A 20,414-nucleotide genomic window follows, 5' to 3' on the forward strand; every position below is an offset into this window, starting at 1 on the left:
TATGAGGGGACACAGCAGCACGGATCGAGAGAGGATAATGCAAAGGAGCCGAACACCAAGTGTCACAATTTCCCAATAACCAATCAGCTGCTTAGACTTTAAGAAATGTCTTCAATGAAAATGAAATATCCTTGGAATTCTCTACCCTATTGAAGGTTCATTTGAAATTGGGATCCATGGACTTGTGATGAGTTTATTGGCGGACACATTCGTAGAGGGATCATATGCATTTAACTTAGATGCAGATACTTTGAAAAAATAACAGACATTAAATTGGAAGTGGTAATATATATGAAGGAAAGATTGAGAATAAATAATCTCCCTTGTAGTTGGGGTACAATGTATTTCTTGAGATCAGAGGAATCCTGGAGCCAGGACAAAGTGATCAGATGAAATCTAAGGATTTGATTGAGTTGTTGGGGTAGTTGGTAATGGAAGGGCCGAAGGGTCTCCTGCTCCTTCGACTGCCTGTCTTCTGTCTTGCGATGCTGATTAGGTGCGCCTGCGTGTTCGCTCGCTCGCTGATTGGTTGCTTCAGTTGCGTGATCCAATGGGCTGATTCAGTTAGGCCGCTATTTGATTGGACGCTGAAATCGGGTTGGATTGATAGACGGATTCGGGAGCTGATTGGCTCGTGCTGTGGGGAGGCGGGACATTGGCGGCGGCATCGTCTGCTCCGGGTCCGTCGCGTCCCCGCTGGCCCAACGGGAAGAAGTTGGCGGCGGCGTCGGTGCAGAGAAAACGGGCGACCTGCAGCCCGTTGACCCCACCAGGGAGCGGCCGGTACCGGCGGGGTGTTTGGGTGGAGCCGAGGCGTTGGTGCGAGGCCTGATATCGCCGAGAGGGCGAGGCTGGAGGCCGCGGGGATATTTGCAGCGGGAGGTGGCGGAGGCAGGCGATTGGTAAGTCTGATTAGCGCATGCGTGGTGAGTTCGCGCATATGTTGCAGATACGCATGTGTGCGCAAGCGCCAACTGAAGACTGGCGCATGCGCACAGAAATTAAGATGGCTGCCCCCAGCCGATGGATCCTGAGTCATTCAGTCAATCCGCACATTTTGGGTTTTACGTGTCCCGTGTCTCTGTTCTCGTTTGTCAAATTATTTGATTTTAAAAAAATAGGCTCTAAGACTTCAGGGCTCCTCGCACGGGGTCAAAACCTCGACGCGACCATCGTGGACCCACCCTCCCCCGACGCGATCATTGTGGGACCTTTGAACTCCACTCCGGTTGCAAGTCGGGGAGGACCTGTCGGGGTCATTGGGTCACTTAGGAAGGGATGGAAAACCAATCCATTTTTATTTGCTTCCCAATGCTCATAGAATGTGTCTGATTCCATCCGTTGTTCCTGTTTTAGCATCACATTCTTCATAAAGTTAGATGTTATTTTTTAAAGTTGTGTCACTTGAACAATAATGCTACAACCATTATGATCCTGACGTACCATGTGTTTAAAATGTCATGTTTCTCAGTTATGTCCGAATGCCTTGAAAAATATAGGGACTTTAGTGTTAATACAGAGTAAATATTTCACCAATCCTTTTGAATTTATGATCTCTGGGATTTCTGGTCATGTTTTCTATTTCGGTTGGTGTATCTTGCAGACCTGTTTGGTTGCAGCAAGTAAGAAGTTATCGATTTGTAGCATCCACTGCAGCAGTGCTACCAAATAAAGAGATGTCCCCACAAGGTGAGTGTAAAACAAAGACTGGCTTTACTGGTTTAAATTCCCCACATGTGCTCACTGGCCCACCTACTTCTGGTGATGTACCCCCTGACTTCCAGCAGTGACGTCATTGCATTGTGGCATCACTCTCCAGCTGGCTGGTCGCTACTCGGAAGTCAAGCGCATCTCAGGCCACACATGGTGCTAGGCCCAGGCTCCTTCTCAGTGGTAAAGAGGACTCTGTGTCATCTTGGACTCTCCAAGTGTTGCAGTGATTTGGCCTTTTTTGCTTGCCTGGTCGCCTGGTGGCTACTATCTCAGCGTTGATAAGGGGGAAATTCTTTCAATGTTTTATTCACTTTTATTACAGAATTCTTCCTTGATTATCTGTGTAACATTGAAAGTTATGGTTTTCAGGAACAGGGATCATGATTTTACTCATAATTTGGTGAGCCAATGGATAGGACAGTTTTTGCTAATGCCCCATGGGAATCAAAATAAAAATGAAGTGACAAAATTAGGAAGGTTTGTTGACCCTTCCTTTTAAGCAGGATGTCAGGATAACCTTCATGTTACTTGCTGAATTAAAATGTGATTTGTCAGTTCTTAATGGCAGCTGCCATATTGGCATTGCAAGGAGAGATGGGAAATGGGTCAGGTCCTTGGTGGTCCCAGTAATGCAACGTAGAAAGATGTCACGGGGCTGAATGTGGTTTAGGGAGGGAGAAAGTATTAATTTTTAGGAAACGCCAGCCACCTATAAAAATATTTTTTTATCAAATAGAAACTCCTGCTGGTATAAGCCATTTGCTACTTTGAACAGGCCCAATGTCATTATCCAAGCAGATATTGTTAAGAGCCCAAAGGATCCCAAAACCCAGCAGCAAGAGACATTCACCAAGACAAGTGGTTTTTAAAACAGAAGTTATTTTTAATCAAATTTAATCATGAAAATAGAATCAAAACTTTAACTTAACTCTATACTTAACAAACCCAAATTTACCCCCTTTTAATTCTAAGTGCACATGTTTGTAATGTGTTTAAATTTAAGAAAAGTTATTTCGTTCACAGTTCAATCTCACTTCTCCTTCTTCCAAGTTCTCTGGATGCAGGCAATTCTGCTGTGCACAGAATGGAATGTGTATAAATTTCACCAGGATTTGGTGATCAAAAGGTAAATGTAAATGTTTACCGCTCAGGATAGTTCTTGTAGGGTTTTTAGAGAGAGATTTGTTGTTCCAGGATTTCCACAACTGAGGTACCACCATTATTCACCTCAGTGTCTCACTGATGAACCTTTCCCCGTTAGGGTTTTCCAGATGGTAACTTCTTTCTGCAAGCTACTACAGAGTTCCATTCCTCTTATTCCAAACAAGAGGAGTTCTTTCTTCTGCTTAACCTAGTGTGAGATAAACAAAACCGAGAAGTGACTTTCCTGGAAGCATCCTGCAGAAAGGTACTTGTAGCCATCCTAGCTCCATTTCCAAACAATGGTCATTCATTTGATGACATCAGTTTGAGTAACACCTACTTGTGAATGTGAATAACATTCTCCAGAGATCTTCAATATTTCTTCAGTCTTTCAAATAAGATCTGTTTTAAAATGTATGTAACCTACTCTAAATCTTACCAAAATCCCAAATATTACCAAATTCTTCAAATATATTTATCCATTACAATATCACGTAAGGAGCATTTAAGAGACTCTTAGACAGGCATATATGGGTGAAAGAAAAACAGGGTTGTAGCGGATGCACAGCGCGATATTACAAAATACCACCATCAGTTCACAGACTTACCTGACACGTCGCGGGCTAACAGTGCTAGGTACCAAAGTACAGTGAGTGGATCAGATGAAGCCCCTGCCTAAAGGCACGGGGCACTAATGGCTCGTAGCTTTAACCTGCTGGTCCTGTGGACCGGAAGGTGTTCACTAATATTCTCATTGATAGGCAGGGAATAAAAGGTCTGTGTATGTCTGCAATAAACCAGTCTTGAGATGACTACCTTTGTATGTGTTTGCCTTTATTTAGTAGCATCTACCGCAGTAGCCGCTAAAGGGTTTTTTTTTGTTAGAAATATCTAGATCAGCACAACGTCGTGGGCCAAAGGGCTTGTACCGTGCTGTAATATTCTGTTATTTCTGTTATTGCTTGACTTTGAATATCTGTTGTAAGCTCTGTGAGACTTCAATAATGTAGCAAATGTGCACAGCAACATTGCAGTCAGGAGTTTGTATCCCCTGGTTGACTTGAGCTTTCCTCTTTTTTACACAATGCCTGATAGTTCTGGTCAGTAAGAAAAGAAATATTGAATATGTTGAATATGTCATTATGTCTGAAAGTAACACTGGAACAGAGTCATTAACACCAAGGTAAATAGCACCCTTTAGTGGCTGGTGAAGTTTCCTGATGGGCACAAGTTATCACTCAGTGGCTACAGTGATGTGAAAATGTGGGTAAATTATTTTGTATATGATTTATACATGTTAAAATTAGCTGTTTTTTGTTCCAATTTCAGCTAGGTGTGGTTGCAAAGTGGGTAAGGATAAAAAATACTTGGGGATCAAAAACCAGGCTTGCATTTGATGGTGTGAAAGTCAAAATGGAAACTGAGAATAAGGCTAATCTGATTAAGCAAGCCACTGGCTCTCATACTTCCACCAGAAGTGAATCTAGAATTGAATTTTGAGTCTTTTACAGTGGGTATTTTCAAAGTCTGTTGATTGTTTTGTTTATTAACTAAATCTTTCTGAGAGGGAGAATAGAGTGAAGCTGCTTTTCTACTCACTGGTGATGAATCTTACAGTAAGATCTTTCAAATAATTACAGATTCCTAATTCCTCCCAGTCCTCGGGCATTTTCTCCTGCAATCTACATCAGTTACCACCATCCAGGGATTCTCATGCAGGGTAATGTTTCACAATCACCTCCTCCAACCATGTCCTTGCATTCTGTGGCAGGAAACCCAATCCAGAGTAAATGACAGATTGGCTGAGCGCCTCCACTTGGATCACAATGGCCATCTTGGCTCATGGTCACAAGCTGTTTTGAATTCCATTCCATTCCCACTCTGACCTTTGTCTTCTGCCTCCTCCATTGTCTGGGTGAGGTCAAATACAGAGGAACCATCTCTTATTGCATTTGTGAATTGATGGTATGAATATGGAATTTTCCAAGTTCATATAACCTGACCACACCCCCCCCATATTTTTCTCTCTCTCTTGTTGATTCACCCAGTTCCCCTCGTATTTTCCCTTCCAAACCAGATGACATAAATGTGGGCAGAGAAATTGCAGATGGAGTTTAATCGGTACAAGTGTCTTGCTCTTTGAGAGGACTTGTAGTGGTGTTGCAATGAGGGATCTTGGGGTGCAAGCGCGAGCTCCTTGAAAGTGGCAACACAAGTGTAGGGTGTTAAAGAAAGTATTCTTCATTGAGCAGGGCATTAAGTATAAATGTGGTTAGGCCACATTTTGAGTGTTTTCTGCAATTCTAGTTGCTGCATGACAAAAGGAGTTTATCAGGGGGTTGCTTGGGATAGAGCATTGGCTCTGAGGAGTGATTGGACAGATTTGCATAGTTTTCTCTGGAGCATTGGAAGCTGAGTGATAGCCTGGTTGAAATTTATCCAATTATTATAGTCCTGGAGAAGGTAGATTTCTTCTTCTCCTGCCCCCGTGGGAGATCTAAAAATACTACGATGCCTATATTGAACATGAGAAGGGGAAAAGGAGAGAAGCGAGGCAGGTTTTTGCACAGTGCGGTGGGGGTCTGGCCCACACTGCCAGGATAGTGGTGAAATCGCCATGATTTAAGAGGCATTTAGTTGGGCACATGAACAAGAAGGAATGGGTGATATGTATGGACCATGTGCTGACAAATGGGATTAATTTAAATGAGCATCATGGTCACCACAGATATTGTTCACCAAATGGCCTATTCCTGGGCTGCTCTGTTGGGTGATGATTCATCTCTTTTCAAGGATTGTTGCCGATGGGCAGTAAACTTTTCACAGAGGTCTATCTCCAATGAATGTATTTAGAACATTTCCATGAGTTAATTCCCTGTAGAAACAGCAGTTTATCATAGAAACATAGAAGATTGGAGAAGGTGTAGGTCATTCGATCCTTCGAGCTTGCTCCGCCATTCAACGAGATCATGGCTGATCTTAAAGTTCAGTACCCCGTCCCCGCCTTCTCTCCGTAACCTTTAATACCCTTATACTGAAGAAATATATCTAATTCCCTCTTAAATATATTTAATGAACCTGCCTCTACTGCCCTCTGTGGCAATGAATTCTACAGATTCACCACCCTCTGGGTAAAGAAATTCTTCCTCATCTCGGTCCTAAATGGTTTGCCTATTATCCTCAAACCATGGTCCCAGGTTCTGGATTTTCCCATCATTTGAAACATCCCATCTGCATTCATTCTGTCCAGTCCTGCCAGAATTTTATATGTCTCTATGAGATCCCCTCTCAATCTTCCAAAATTTGAAGGCCATCATTACTGAATGCATTTTAATCAGCCTTCACTTTGTACAATGTTCAGTTGAGACAACAAAATCAAAATGCAATTTTTAACCTCTAGGAAAGATGAGTAATCCTCTGTACCACAGAATTATTGCTGAAAAAATATTTGGAAAATTTTGTGAATTCAGCTTCCAAAGAGGTGATGAAGAGGAACCACAACAACATTTTTAAAAATTAAACCCAGAACATTTATTAGAAGATGTTTATCACAATAAACATGTTCAGGTTCAGTGATGATCGATTCTGGAATGGCATGTGGCAGTAATAAAAAGAATGCAGGATAGATATATTCCAAGCAAAAAGAAATTAAAGATTTGGATTGTGGTTTAAATGATTTTGTTGCCAAATTTGCGGAGGTCACCAAGATAGGGGACAGAGTAGGAAGTGTAAAAACCGTAAAGTTGCATAACGATATAGACAGATTAGGAAACTGGGCAAAATGATTGCAGATGAGTATTAACACCGAGAAATGTTCAGTTGTACATTTTGGCAGTGGAAATAAACAGGAAGCATACTATTTGGATGGGAAGAAAATTCAGACCTTGGATGTGCAAAGGGACCTGGGTGTCCTTGTGCAAGGAAACCTAAAAGTTAATGAGCAGGTGAAATTGGTAATGAAGAAAGCGAATGCTATGTTGGCATTCATTTCAAGATGAATAGTGTACAAGGGAAAAGAGATGTTAATGAGGCTCTATGGGGCACTGGTGAGCCCTCCTTTTGAGTCCTGGGTGCAGTTTTGGGCCCCCTATCTGAGAAAGGATGTGATGTTGTTGGAGAGGGTGCAGAGGAGAATGACGAGGATGATTCCCAGAATACAAAATATAATGTACGAGGAGTGTTTGACAGCTCTTGGATTGTATTCATTGGGGTATCGGAAATTAAAGAAGAAAGCTCATGGAGACATTTTGTATATTGAAAGGTGGATGCGGGTAAGATGTTTCCCTTGGTGGGTGAGTCAAGGACAAGAAAATTAGAGGTTATCCATCCAAAACAGAGATTGGGAAGAACTTCTTTCGCCAGAGTGTCATGGAGCTGTGGAACTTATTGCCTCATACAGCAGTGGATGCCAGATCACTGGGAGTATTTAAACAAGAAATAGACAAGTATCTCGTTAGTGAGGGCATGAAGGGATATGCGGAAAAGGCTGGAAATTGGAAGGAGTGTAGAGTAGCTCAGTGTGTATTTACGGAGCAGATTCAATGGGCCTGGTGGCCTGGTTCTGTTCTTTTGTCTTGGGATCTTGTTCTCATTTGAGAGAGATTATCGAAGGCAACTGAGAAAAATGGAAACAATTTGAGGCAATTGTTGGAGTAGGTTATTTGTTTGCCATCTCTATGTAAAACTCCAAAATTATCTGTCACTTTGGGTTGGTGCCGGTCCCTCCAATCTCTGAGGAACATAGTCTTTCTAATATGTCATGTGTTCTTTCAGCTACAAATGATTTTCTTTTTCAAACATGGCCACAGGTTACTCGTGCTTCATTTCTGTCTTGCAATCTTTTTGGGTGGTTTTTCAGTTGTAAATGCGGCAAATTCCATTTTGGGAGTGGATTTCTGGTCACATTTTTCCGTGATGTATTTGGAAAAACGTTGTTGTGTGGTCTGCAGCTCTTGAATGCAAGTGAGCTGCATTTGTTGTCCTTCCAATGCCATCTGCTGCCTGACAAGCCTTCAACCTGATTCCTGCCCTTTCCAAGCCTTGCTCAAGTGTTTTCCTCGCCTCGTGACCCCATCATACCGGTGTACAGACATGCAATAAGCCACCATATAAAGGCAAGGTCTGAGACGCAGGCTCGTAATACCCTCAGATTATCTTAAAATCGCAAGATTGGATTGGCAAGAGTTGGGCGTAGTCCACAGATCTGACAGCTACTGGGCTTCACGGTTGCATATGGTTCTGAAAAATACTCGGGATTGGCGGCCTTGCAGAGATGATCGTCCCCTGAACAATTCCACCGTACCTGACTGAAACAATATTCCAAATTTACAAGACTTCTCAGCAAACCTCCACGGCAAATATGCATTTGCTAAAATAGATCTAGAACGTGCTTACTATTAGATTCCATTTGAGTCTCCGGATGTCACAAAGACAGCAGTGATGCTCCCATTCGGCATGTTTGAGTTTCTGAGAATACCATTCGGTCTATGGAATGCAGCTCAGACATTCCAGTGGTTCATGGACCACGAACTCACTGGCCTTGGGTTTGTTTGGTGCTTATGTTGATCGAGGAGATTCTGGTTGTAAGTGTGGATGAAAAGGAGCACAAGAGCCACCTTATCTCATTGTTTCCGAGGCGAGGAATGTGGCATCGTGATCAATCCCAGGAAAGTGTTTCTGGAGTTTCTGATCTTGTATTTTTGGGACGTAGAGTTATGCAACATGGTATTTTGCCTGATGAATGAGAAGTGCGTGAATTTTGAGAATTTCCTCCCTCCGTTAAGGTTGGCCAGTTGTGATGATTTTTAGGTATGAGGAATTTTTATTGCTGTTCCCTGGTGAATGCCACAGAATCTCTATTACCTCTTGCTGAATGACTCAAAGGATCTGATGTCTGTTTAAAAAAGACCTTAACTTTGAAAGACGATGCCGTGTGTGCTTTCCATGATGTGAACACTGTTCTTACAAATGCCACTAAGGTTGTACATCAAATGCCCAAGGCATTGCTCTCTTAGCACAGATGCATCAGTCAGTGCTGTGGGACCAGTGTTCCAAGTGGGCAATTGGGCAATTGGAAACTTTGGCATTTTTTGTTCCAGCCAAGTGGTCACCAGCTCAGAAAAATATAGTACATTTGGGCAAGAACTCTTAGCTATCTATCTCGCAGTGAAACATTTCAGTTTTAAAAAAAATATATTTATAGTTTTGTATACAGTTCAATATAATAATAGAATCGTATCCAAATGATACTTACAATTATCAAAATAGAATAAAATAATAAATGTTGTACTGTACATAAAAGTGAGAAGAGAAAAAAGTATAAAAGATAAAAAATACAGATCTAGGTGCAAAGCTACTGTGATAACTATTCCCTCCCAAAAGGAAAGGCAGGATATTAATAAAATAATAGAATTAAACCAACATGATAAGGTTCAACCATTAAGATTAAAGAAAAGTGGTGGTGGGGTGGAGAAGTGAAAACATTAGATATCAAAACCCATATCTAAATATGGATTCCATATTTTGATGCATGTATCATACCCAGTTCTAATATTATAAGTCACATTTGCTAAGGGAATACAATTTTGCATTTCCCCACAATCAATTTTAAGATGGGATTCAGATCTAAAACATGAATTTGAAAAATTAGGAATAAATTAATTGCTGTGGCATTAAATATAATTGATGAATAAGTTATAATTAACTAATCTATCAAAAACATTAATTACTGTCCCAACAAATGTCAGACCAGCAAAAAGGGTCAATTTCAGTTCCCAAATCCAATTCCCATCTTTCTTTTGATTTATTCAAGTCTGGGTTTGGAGATTCCTCTTGAAGTTGAAGATACAATTTGGATATGTTTCTTTGTAATTCCCTCATGAATCCCAATTTCCAATCCAATATTTCAGCTTTTTTACTGGAAGGTCATCCTTTGACCATTTGTACAGACCACAAGCCTCTATGCATACTGTATCTCTACTTGCCAAGGGAGATTTGGCACTTGCACTTCATCCTTCAATTTTCATCGGACACACATGACATCTGAGAGAAAGCGAATGCTGTGGTTGGTGCCCAATCCAGGTGCGACATTACATACAACTACTGACATCAATTTCAATGCCATGGCTCATGCACGGTGCACTGATCCCGATTTAATCCAGTGTAACCAGATCAACTCTGGTCTCCATCTTCAAGATGTGACCCTGGATGAATCGGCTGAAAAGTTGGTCTGATTTTTTTTTTCCCCCAACAGGAAGGACAAGGCTGTTTGTGTGGGCGGCTATGAGGCAGGAGATTTTCTCTTCACAATCTATCTCTTCCTGGTAGAAGAGCATCAATCAAACTGGTTAAAGAACATCTTACCTGGCTTCATGTTAAACAGAATGTTGGAATGTGGGCAAGGACTTGTTTGCTGGGTCAACGCCCTAAAGTCTCCAGGCACATGAAATTCAAGCTGGGGGATTTTGTTGTTTTAGATTCCTATTTCCAGCACGTGCACCTTGTGACTTGGAAGGTCCACTTCCGGCATCTCAGCAATGTAGTTATCTGCTCACAGTTGAGGACAGGACTACCAGGTGGAAGGATGAAATTCCTATCATCGGCATCTCTGCAGAGACAATTGCTTGGACTTTTGTGGATCATTGGATTCCATCTTTTGGTGTTCTGGGCACTATTACAACAGATCAAGGGTCTCAGTTCAAGTCAGCATTGGTCCGCACTCTCACTGATCCTCTAGGCACTACCTGAATTACGGCTAAGCATTTCAGGCCAACAGCTTCTTTGAGCATTTTCATTGACGATCGAAAGCACCATTGACAGCAGGTGGCAAATCATCGACATGGAGTGAACGTTTACCCATGGTTCTCCTTTGCGTAACTACAGCTCTTAGGGCAGATCATGGATGTTTAGTGGTAGAGCTAGTCTATGGCTGTCTGCTGACCTTGCCAGGTGGTTTGTGAATCTGAGTCCAGGCACAGTGCTCCATGAATAGGTCAGTTATCTTGACTGTCTTCGAGAAAATGAGATTACTCTGATGTTCTCCTATGTGGCAGCATCATCTCCAGTGGATGTGCCAAATGATTGACAACAGTGTTCTCGTGTGTTTCTTTGACATGATGTTGTTCGTAAACCACTTTAGCCCATTAACAATGGTTCTTTCCAGGTCTTATGACACCATCCATAGTGTTTTGTGATTGACAGGAATGGAAAAGGTAACACTGTTTCCATCAACAGGTTGAAGCCAGTGTATTTCGAATGTCCACATTCTGCATCAGGGCCAGAGCGAAAGGACCAGTCGTACTCCTGCATCGCCTGTCTTCTAGTATCATACGAGATCAGGGTGAACTTTCAACCCTCCAGACCGTTACACTGGGGACAGTTCCATTCAGTCGCCTCCTTGCATGGATCGGAGGCTGGAGGTGGGGGGGGGGGGAGGGGGCTATCACGGTGATGCATATGCCTGCTTTGGGAATGGTGCCAGTTTCCACTGATTAATGTAATTGAAGCATCACGCTGGAGGATTAGCCCATGTGTCCAGGTGTGATAAATATCAGTATATGGGTGATGGATCTCAGATGCAGGAGGAGTAGAGAGAGAGGGTCAGGATTACCATGTGGCACTGAGCCAATGAGAAGGTTAAAGGGGTTTGGCTGGGTGGTGTTTGGGGAGTTATAGAATGCAATGTTGTGTCTGATTTGGATAAAGAAGTTCGACTGCATTGTCTTCTGGAAGAAACGAGTGAGGGTATTCTTTAATTGTTTGTAAACGATGGTATATCAGTGCCATTACAAATCTAACCCTTCCCTACCTCACACTCATTACCCTCTATTATTTTTCCATCCATGTATCTTAGAGTGTTTTGAATGTCCTTATTGCTCCAGCCCCCACCTCCACCCCAGCAATGCATCCCAGACACTCACTGCTCTGTAATTTTTTAAAAACTTGTTTAGACGATCAAATCAAAAGATGAATGAAGTTCTACTGCTACATCTCGTGATCTCATCATCATTTCTTTGCAAATTATGGGCAAATTGAGAGAAAAATGTTTGTCTTAAATAGACACTATGAAGGAGAGGGAGAAGGGTGGATCCCTTATTGTATCTGCTGTGCAAATACGAGCTGCATTGTTACACCTCAAAACAACACATGTAACACCTCATCATCAGATGTTGAAGAATACTGGGGAATATTAATGATCTAAAATGCCCAAACTGGAGAAATAAGTCTAGATGAATGCTTTGTATTCCCAAATCGGAATGCACTTTGGAAGGCATCATTGGGTTTTAGTGACTTGCTCATGAACCGGAATTTCTCTCACATGGGTTCTTGCTCCTGAGACCATTCTCTTGCCTCCATTTCAATAAAGTGGCTACTTTCCCTTCCTGGCTCCCATGCAAGCTCGCTGTGGCTTCTTTTGTACTGTCTGTCATTATGTTGCTGCAAAGTACTGTCCATCCATCTTTTCTCAAAATCTGGACTAATCCGTACCAATCCACGAAATATTGATGCTCTCCATTTATTGACTTCCTTGATTTGAGTTTCTTCCTGTCCAACGTAGTTCGACAGTGGATGGCACAATCGCAACTCTGTTGCGCTGCCATTGATAGGGATGGGGTTCAAATCCTGCTCTCTCTTTGAGTCGTTTCTATGTTCTCCCTGTGTGTGCTTAGGTTTTCCCCGGGGTGGGGGAGGGGGCTCCAGATTTTTCCCACTGTTCAAAAAGTATGGGGGTGTTGAAGGTGAATTGGGAGGCACAGGCTTGTGGGCCTAAAGGGTCTGTTACTGTGCTGTAACGAATCTTAAAGTATCGCATTGACTCTGATATGTCACTAATGTAAATCTTGGTAGTAATGGTGTGTATGATTCAGCTTTGTCTTGATCTCTGCGGCTATTGGCCTTGTCTCTCATGTGGAACCCTATAACTTGGGTGTTTTGGAATTACCTAGTTGTGAGGAGTATATCTGAATGAATAGCTTCACTAATTACTCACCATGTTCATGTTTAAAGTCCATCTATCCTTGTCTGCCAAGTCTGGACTGGAAAATTGTAAATGTTACTCCACTCTTTAAGAAGGAAGAGAGGCAAAAGACTGTACATTTTAGACCACATCTTCACATAAAAAAAATAATTATCACGTAAATTATCTTTTCCAAACAAATACAAGCTTTCATTTTGCCAACGATTCATATTTAAATCCACAAGATTTTTCCACGTAGTCGCAATACATTCCCCAACCAATGCTAATGTGAACCGAATAAACTCAATTTGAGATTTATCCATTCTTAAACCCATTGTTAAAGTTGTAATATACCCCATTTAAAAAAAGCAGTGGATCTCACATTAAAGTCGTCTCTAATAAATCCGCCTTAATCTCTTTAATTTTTATCCAAAAAGATTTACTTTATCACACAACCACACAGAATTGGAAAAAAAAGTACCAATTTGAGTCCCACAATGAATACATAAATCTGAATGACTAAATCCATATCTTTTTAACTTTTCTGGTGTTTAATTCAACTGATGGAGAAAATTGAAGTTCACCAAATGTAGTCACACTATCTTCACACAGAGTAGTCCATCCTTTTTGGGACAATTCTAAGGATAAATCTTTCTCCCATTTAAGCTTTGATTTATCTCAATCCAGTTTAGCCATTTTCTCTTGCAACAAAGAATACATTTCTGAAATAAATCCCTTTCTGCCCCATTTACAATTAAATTTTTAAATTTAGTTAACTTTGGCATGTTCGATTCCCGCCCAAAATTCTTCACTACTGGAGCATGTACTTGAAAATATGAAAGCAAAGAATTTAACAAGACCTCAATTTTTTCCCGAAGCCTAACATAAGAAAAAAATATCCCGTCTTCAAAACAATCTGCTAACACTTGAATACCTTTCATCTGGCAAATCTTTAAATACTGAGATTATTCATCGAGAAGGATATGTATTTATCCTGATATCATGGAATTTGTAATGAAACCTTATCTCCAGTTCCTATTCCCAGATTTATTTTATACCAAGTATCACATAAATGTCATAATACTGGTACATTATAACAATGCAAAAGACGAGGAGTCCATCTAAATATACATTGATGTATAATAGAATGAGAAATCTGTGCTAATAACACTTTAGCCCAGTGTGGAGGTTGATTAACATCAAACATCATATTAATAAATTTTAACTGATAATTAACTAATAATTTAATGAATAATTCTGAAAATGAGGCCATTGTCGTCCCTAATTCATATTGCCATGTCAATTTTTGCAACAATACTCTAGCCAATGAATGTTTCTATAAAAATATTCTGATTGCTGCATAACTCTTTAAAAAATATGTTTGAAAGTGAACATGGAATTGATTGAAAAAGATATTGAATTCAAGGAAAAATATTCATTTTTAATACAATTCACATGTGCCATTCATGTCAAAGGAAGATCTTTCCATTTAATTAAATCAGCTTTAATTTTATCAATAGAGATATATAGTTCAACTTACACAAATGTTGATAATCCACATCAACCATTACCCCTAAATATTTAATTTTCTTAGTCCATCTAAGCTGTGTAATCTGTTTACAAGCAGTATAATCTTCCTCTGTAATTGGTAATATGTTCCTCTTAACCCGATTAACCTTATAACCAGACATTTCTCCATATTGTACCAAACAGGTTTGCAGATGTCATAACGATTACTGAGGATTTGTTAAATACATTGGTACAAAGGAGCCTTATATTCTTTTCCTTTATTTTAATCCCACTAATTTTATCATTTTGTCTTATAGCTTGGGCTAGTGGTTCTATCACCAATGGTGACAAAGGAAAACCTTGCTGAGTGAAGCGTGTTAAATTGAAGGTATCTGAAATTTGTCCATTTGTCACCATTCTCGCCAAGGGATTTTTATACAAGGCTTTAACTCAACCAGGTTAAAAAGGTCCAAACTTAAATCTTCAAGTACTTTAAATAAAAAGTACCTTTCAACTCGATCAAAGGCTTTTTCTGCATCTAATGCCATTATCATCGATTGATTCAAGCAATGTCTTGACACATTAATCAACATCAACAGTCTAACAATATTTTCAGAAGAAAATCTATTCTTAATGAAACCTGCTTGATCAACATGGATTAAATGTGATAAATACTTCACAAGTCTATTAGCAAATACCTTAGCTACTATCTTATAAACTACATTTTATATAGATATTGGTCGATATGATGCAACTTTCAATGGGGCTCTTTCTTTTTTGCAATAACTATGTCGAGCTCTAGAAAAGAATTCTGGAAATGATTTTGCTCTTCTGTAGCTTGTTTAAGAACATCCGTCAAAGCAGTAGATAAGACTTCATTAAATTCATTATAAAAACCCTCCAGTAAACCTATTTTCTCCAGGTGATGTTCAATATAGGTTCTTTAATTTCTAAATCATAGAAAGGAACTTCCAAGTCTGTCCTATCTTTATCGTCCAAAACCAATAACTCCAAACTACCTAAAAAAGACTCAACATGTTCCTCATCCTGACTTAAATCAAAAGAATATTAATTCTGGTAAAATGAGTGAAATTCATCATTCATTTCCTGAGGTTCAAAAGTGAGTCCTGTATTATTTCTTATTGCACTTATTGTCCTTGATGCCTGGTCAGTCTTTAATTGCCGAGCGAAAACCTTGTGCACTCATTCTCCTTACTCATAGTAACGCTATTTAGATCATTATATTAATTTTTCATTTTAATATGTTTGTATTATATTATAAAATTTTCAACTGAATCAAAAAATTATTTTTATCCACAGTCGAATTTCGTTGGAATTCCTTTTCTAACATTGTTATTTCCTTCTCCAAATTTTGCCTCTCTGCCAAATGCTGCGTCTTAATTCTTGCAGAATAATTGATTATCAGACCTTTTAAATAAGCTTTTAAAGCATCCCACAAAACAAATTTACTTTGTACTAAATATGTATTAATTTGCAAATGAGACTGAATATGGTCTTTGATTTAACTTAGAAACTTTAGTTACTTCAATAACATCCCATTAAATCTTCACCGATAAGAGTCTCTACATTATGCAAACCAGAACATTTGCACAATCCTTTCTCCAGAACTCTTTGGGGTGGGGGGGGGGGGGGGTCACTGTGTTCCGAATTTCAAATTTTTCTTGATTTTGGAAAGCCAGATTTAAGCCCACCCGAATCGTGCTGCTTTATCCACCCCCACCCCCTTCCAGTCATGCTGCCATTTTTCCACCACCTGACTTGTGCTGCCGTCTCTCTACCTACTTGCTGGTGTTTGGAGCTTTCTGGATTTTAGATATCCGGATAAAGAATTGTGTACTTCTACTTAACAATGAGGAATGATCAGACAATTCCTACTCTTATACTCTGCATGTATAAATCTACCTTGTAATTGTGCTGACATGAAGCAAAAGTCGATTCTCAAAAAAGAATCATGTCTGGGTGAATAAAAAGAAAATTCTTTTTCTGTCAGAATTAACTTCCTCCAGATTTCCACCAAATTCAAATCTTTAATTGAGTCTAACATCCATTTAGCTATTTTGGTTCTTTGTACAGTTTTTGGAAATTTATCCAACACTCAATTAAAATCCCCACCAACCAAAATATTTTCATGACCTTGACCCAGATTCAAAAAAGTTTCAGAAATAACGTCTTCATCATCTTCATTGGGTGGATAAACATTCATCGAAGTCCATGCTTCAGCAAAAATGTTACAATTCACCAACAGCTCTCGACCCAATGTGGCAGAGAATGATTCCAACTGAAACGGTATCTTCTTATGAACCAAAGTAGCAACACCTCGAGCTTTCGAATTAAATGGAGATGAAAAACATGTCCGACCCAATCTCTCATCAATTTCATATGTTCTTTCTCAGACAAATGAGTTTCTTGCAAAAAAGCAACATCAACCTTCATTTTCTTTATATATGCCAATATTCCCTTCCTTTCAATCGAATAATTAAGTCCTTTAACATTAAAGGTTACAACACTTAAATGAGCCATAACTTAATTTCCTCCTCAGATTGACACTTCACACAGCAATTACAATTATAAATATATAAAAAAATCCCAAACCCCCCTTTCAAACAAGAAGAAAATCCTGTAAAAACCTATGAGCCCAAGAGTTGGACCCCCCCCTCTGTGGACCAGGTGCAGTTAATGCCAGAAGTGGCAGATGCCTTAAGAAGTAGCAGAGTTAACCACCACCCCCCAACTGAACATTAAAACCCATCAGTCATCCCAGTGATAACACCCACATTGAGTTTGAGCTTCATCTTCAACATCACTCACCAATTCTGATTCCAACTTCTTTTTCCCGTTCCCTTCCCAATCTTAACCTCAGACATTTTCCCCATCGATTCCTTCAAATCTGGGAAGGAATTTGCAAAAGATAATGCACCATAAGGACTCTCAAAACATTGAGACTGATCTGGCTCATAAATCACCTTAAATACCATTGGATACCTAAAAGTAAACTTATACCCTTTCTTCCACAGCACTGCTTTGACCAGATTAAACTCTTTCCATCACTTAATAATCTCCTGACTTAAATCAGCATAAAATATAACCATTTTGCCTTGAACCATCGTAGGGCTTTGATCAAGGAGAGCTTTCTGAACCGCAAGCCGCAAAATCATTTCTCTATCCTGATATTGTAAACATCTTAAAAGAACCGCTCTTGGCATTTGACCCAGAAAAGGGTTTCTCCTTCACACCCTATGAGCCCTATCTAAAAAGACTCGTCTCCCAACATCTCTGGAATCCATTTCCAAAAATAATTTTACAGGATCTGAACCATCAATATCTTCCGGCAGACCAACTATCTTAATATTATTACGTCAACTTTGATTTTCCAAAGAATCAATGTTTTTTTAACAAATCTCAGCCAGTAAACAAATCCTCAATATGATCCATTCTCTCCGCATAATGGTCCACACGGTCCTTACAGTCAATAAAAACGTCTTCTATCTTCTTAAATTGATCTTGTCCAGTGTCCACTGCTGTTAAACTCTTATTAATATCAACTTGAATAAATGTAATTTCTTCACACATACCAGCCATTATTTCCTTCATACCAGCCAATTGATCATTTAAAGTTTCAAAATTTTAGGTCATAGAAGACATCATCTTTTCATTTGGTTGGATCAGTCTGTAGACATGAAGTTGACTTCCATCCCTGTTGCAGGGGCCTTGAAGACTGGGGAAGGTGTCTGTGGTTAAACAACAGCTTTCATTGGAGAAGGAGATGTTCTTAAAGCCTAAGGCCTTCCTTCAGTGAGTCCAACTGCAGCAAGTAGTCATTCTTGCTCTTCTTCTGCTCGAATTTCTGAGTTGTCCTCCTCCACCTCATACCTGGCAGCCCTACTGCGGATCTGATCCAGAATTTCCTGCATGTGAGAACATCCATCCATGCTGAGAAGCTCAGTAGCACCAGGGGAGCATCTCCAGATGGGCCGCTGCATCCTGTCGGACGCCTTCCTGCTAACTCGTGCTCGCATTCGGGCACCCTCCCCCCATCTCCTTAGTCAAGCCAGGCTCGGGTCAGATTCCATGCCCACGCTCCTCCTGGCCCGCCGCCAGGCCAAAGATCTTGGCGCCATCTTGCGACTCTGGAGGTGCAGAGGATGCAGACGTTTCTTCCAGCTTCTCCCGAGTTCCACGTTGAGGATTCGGATCTATCTCTAACTGCTCCTGAGGTTCCTTCTGGAAGGTCGGCCTTGCTTCTTCTGCACTTTTCACAGGTTGAAAACCTAGGTTTTTTTTCTAAGTTGCTGGTAATGAAATGGTATTGTATGAACTGACCAGTACAGGCATGGGCTGGCCCACCCTCCTGATGACATCCTCTCCGAGACTCCTCCCTGGACTCCTCCCCTGTGACCCAGGCGATAAAGGTTGAGCCCCCTATTCCATCCCTTCACTTCCCTAGCTTGGACACGGGCCTGCAGTCTTGTGTGTAATAAAGCCTATTGTTCCCCTCAGTCTTTGTCTCTGTGATTATTGGGCCAACTGGTCGTGCCCAACACTGCTTTTTTTCCCTTCTTCATTTCCAGAATCCTACAGTAGTAAATTACTGTTCAAAACATTGATAAAGTCAAAAAAGTCACTACAGTTCAAGTATTGAACAGTTCAGTCAGGGAGAGGTGTCTTCTCACGTCTTTTATAGATGCCCTCTTGCCACGACCCCTCCCTCCCCTCAGCTGACTCCTTGAACACCATCCAATCCATGGACTCTAGGCAGTCCTGTAGCTGTCTTCCCTCCTGTGACCAACTTCTGGTTGTCCTGATCTCGTAAGTGTTGTGAGCAATTTTAGGCCCCATTTCTAAGAGAGGATGTGATGGCCCAGAGGTGGTTTACAAGAATGATCCTGGGGATGAGAGGAATAATGTTTGAGGAGCATTTGATGGTTCTGGGCCTGGACTCGCCCGAGTTTAGAAGGATGAGGCAGGACCTCATTGAAATCTGATGAATAGTGAAAGGGCTGGATAGAGAGGATGTTGCCAGTAGTGGAAGAGTTTAGGATCAGTGGGCACAACCTCAGAATAAAAGGATGTCTGCTTACAATGGAGATTGAGAAACCTTTTCATCCAGAGCAATGATTTTCAAACTCCTCCTCCACACCCCCACCCCCCAGATCATATTCCACTTAATCCCTGTGCCAGAAGTGCTCTGTTGGTAAGGGATTACTTGTGATTGGAAAGAAAAAGTTTGAAAACCACTGTTTTAATTGTACATCATTGACTTGTTCTGTGCGTGGTTTCATAACTCCAGAAGAAATGGGCCAATGACAATTTTTCTCAGGCAATATATTTCCTTCACAATTGGGTCCACTGCAGTCTTTCTCAGCCTTTTTTCCCATTCATGTGCCACTTGAAGAAATCTCTTACTCATTTTTCGACACTCCAAGAAATAAAGTCCCAACCTGTTCAACCTTTCCCTGTAGCTCAACTCCTGAAGACCTGGCAGCTTCCTAGTAAATCTTCTCTGCACTCTTTCAATCTTACTAATACCCTTCCTGTAGCTAGGTGACCAGAACTGCACACACTACTCCAAATTTGCCCTGACCAACATCTTATACAACCTCACCATAACTTCCGAACTCTTATTTTCAATATGTTAATTAATGAAGGCCAAGATGACAAAAGCTGTCTTTAGAACCCTGTCGTCCTGTGACACCACTTTCATGGAATTATGTAACTGTGTTTTATCTCTTGCTGTCGATTTGCATAACTTGGCTGTTCAATTTCATAATGTTGGCTTCTGGACTATTTTATTGTGCCCCTTGATCTAGAGAGTTCTGGCAGAGCAAAGCAATTTTGTTTTCTTTTGTCAGCTCATATTTTGTCACATTGAACCAGAAACAAGTATTTTCACCATTCCTTCATTTCAGATTCTCTGCAGCTGTGGTATTGAACCTCACAGTGATGGCATTGTGTTTGTCTTGTTTATCCTTTACCCCTCCATCCAGACAGATGTGTTGATCAATGAGTGGACTCCACACATCCAGCACCACTGCCATTTCTGCTGCTCGGGCTTTTCATCCCACGTATTCAATTT

At 40.6% G+C, this 20,414-nt stretch overlaps 1 protein-coding gene across 10 annotated transcripts in view; it reads left to right on the plus strand.

Annotated features, from left to right (window-relative positions):
* Positions 1 to 555: 555 nt before the first annotated feature.
* LOC138745761 (endophilin-B1-like) overlaps positions 556 to 20,414 on the plus strand; it is a 36,899-nt gene continuing 17,040 nt past the window's right edge. For 2 of the 10 annotated variants that reach the window (XM_069903056.1, XM_069903055.1), the window contains exon 1: positions 1,813 to 1,893. In XM_069903056.1, the coding sequence (XP_069759157.1) occupies positions 1,864 to 1,893 (30 nt within the window). In that variant the 5' untranslated portion in view covers positions 1,813 to 1,863. Of the gene's footprint in view, positions 903 to 1,603; positions 1,690 to 1,812; positions 1,894 to 14,637; positions 14,779 to 20,414 lie in introns of those variants that run through there. The other 8 variants (XM_069903057.1, XM_069903054.1, XR_011346491.1 and 5 more) reach the window with 7 other exon arrangements.

This window comes from Narcine bancroftii, chromosome 11 (genome assembly GCF_036971445.1).
Source record: "Narcine bancroftii isolate sNarBan1 chromosome 11, sNarBan1.hap1, whole genome shotgun sequence".
In the NCBI taxonomy this organism is placed as follows: domain Eukaryota; kingdom Metazoa; phylum Chordata; class Chondrichthyes; order Torpediniformes; family Narcinidae; genus Narcine; species Narcine bancroftii.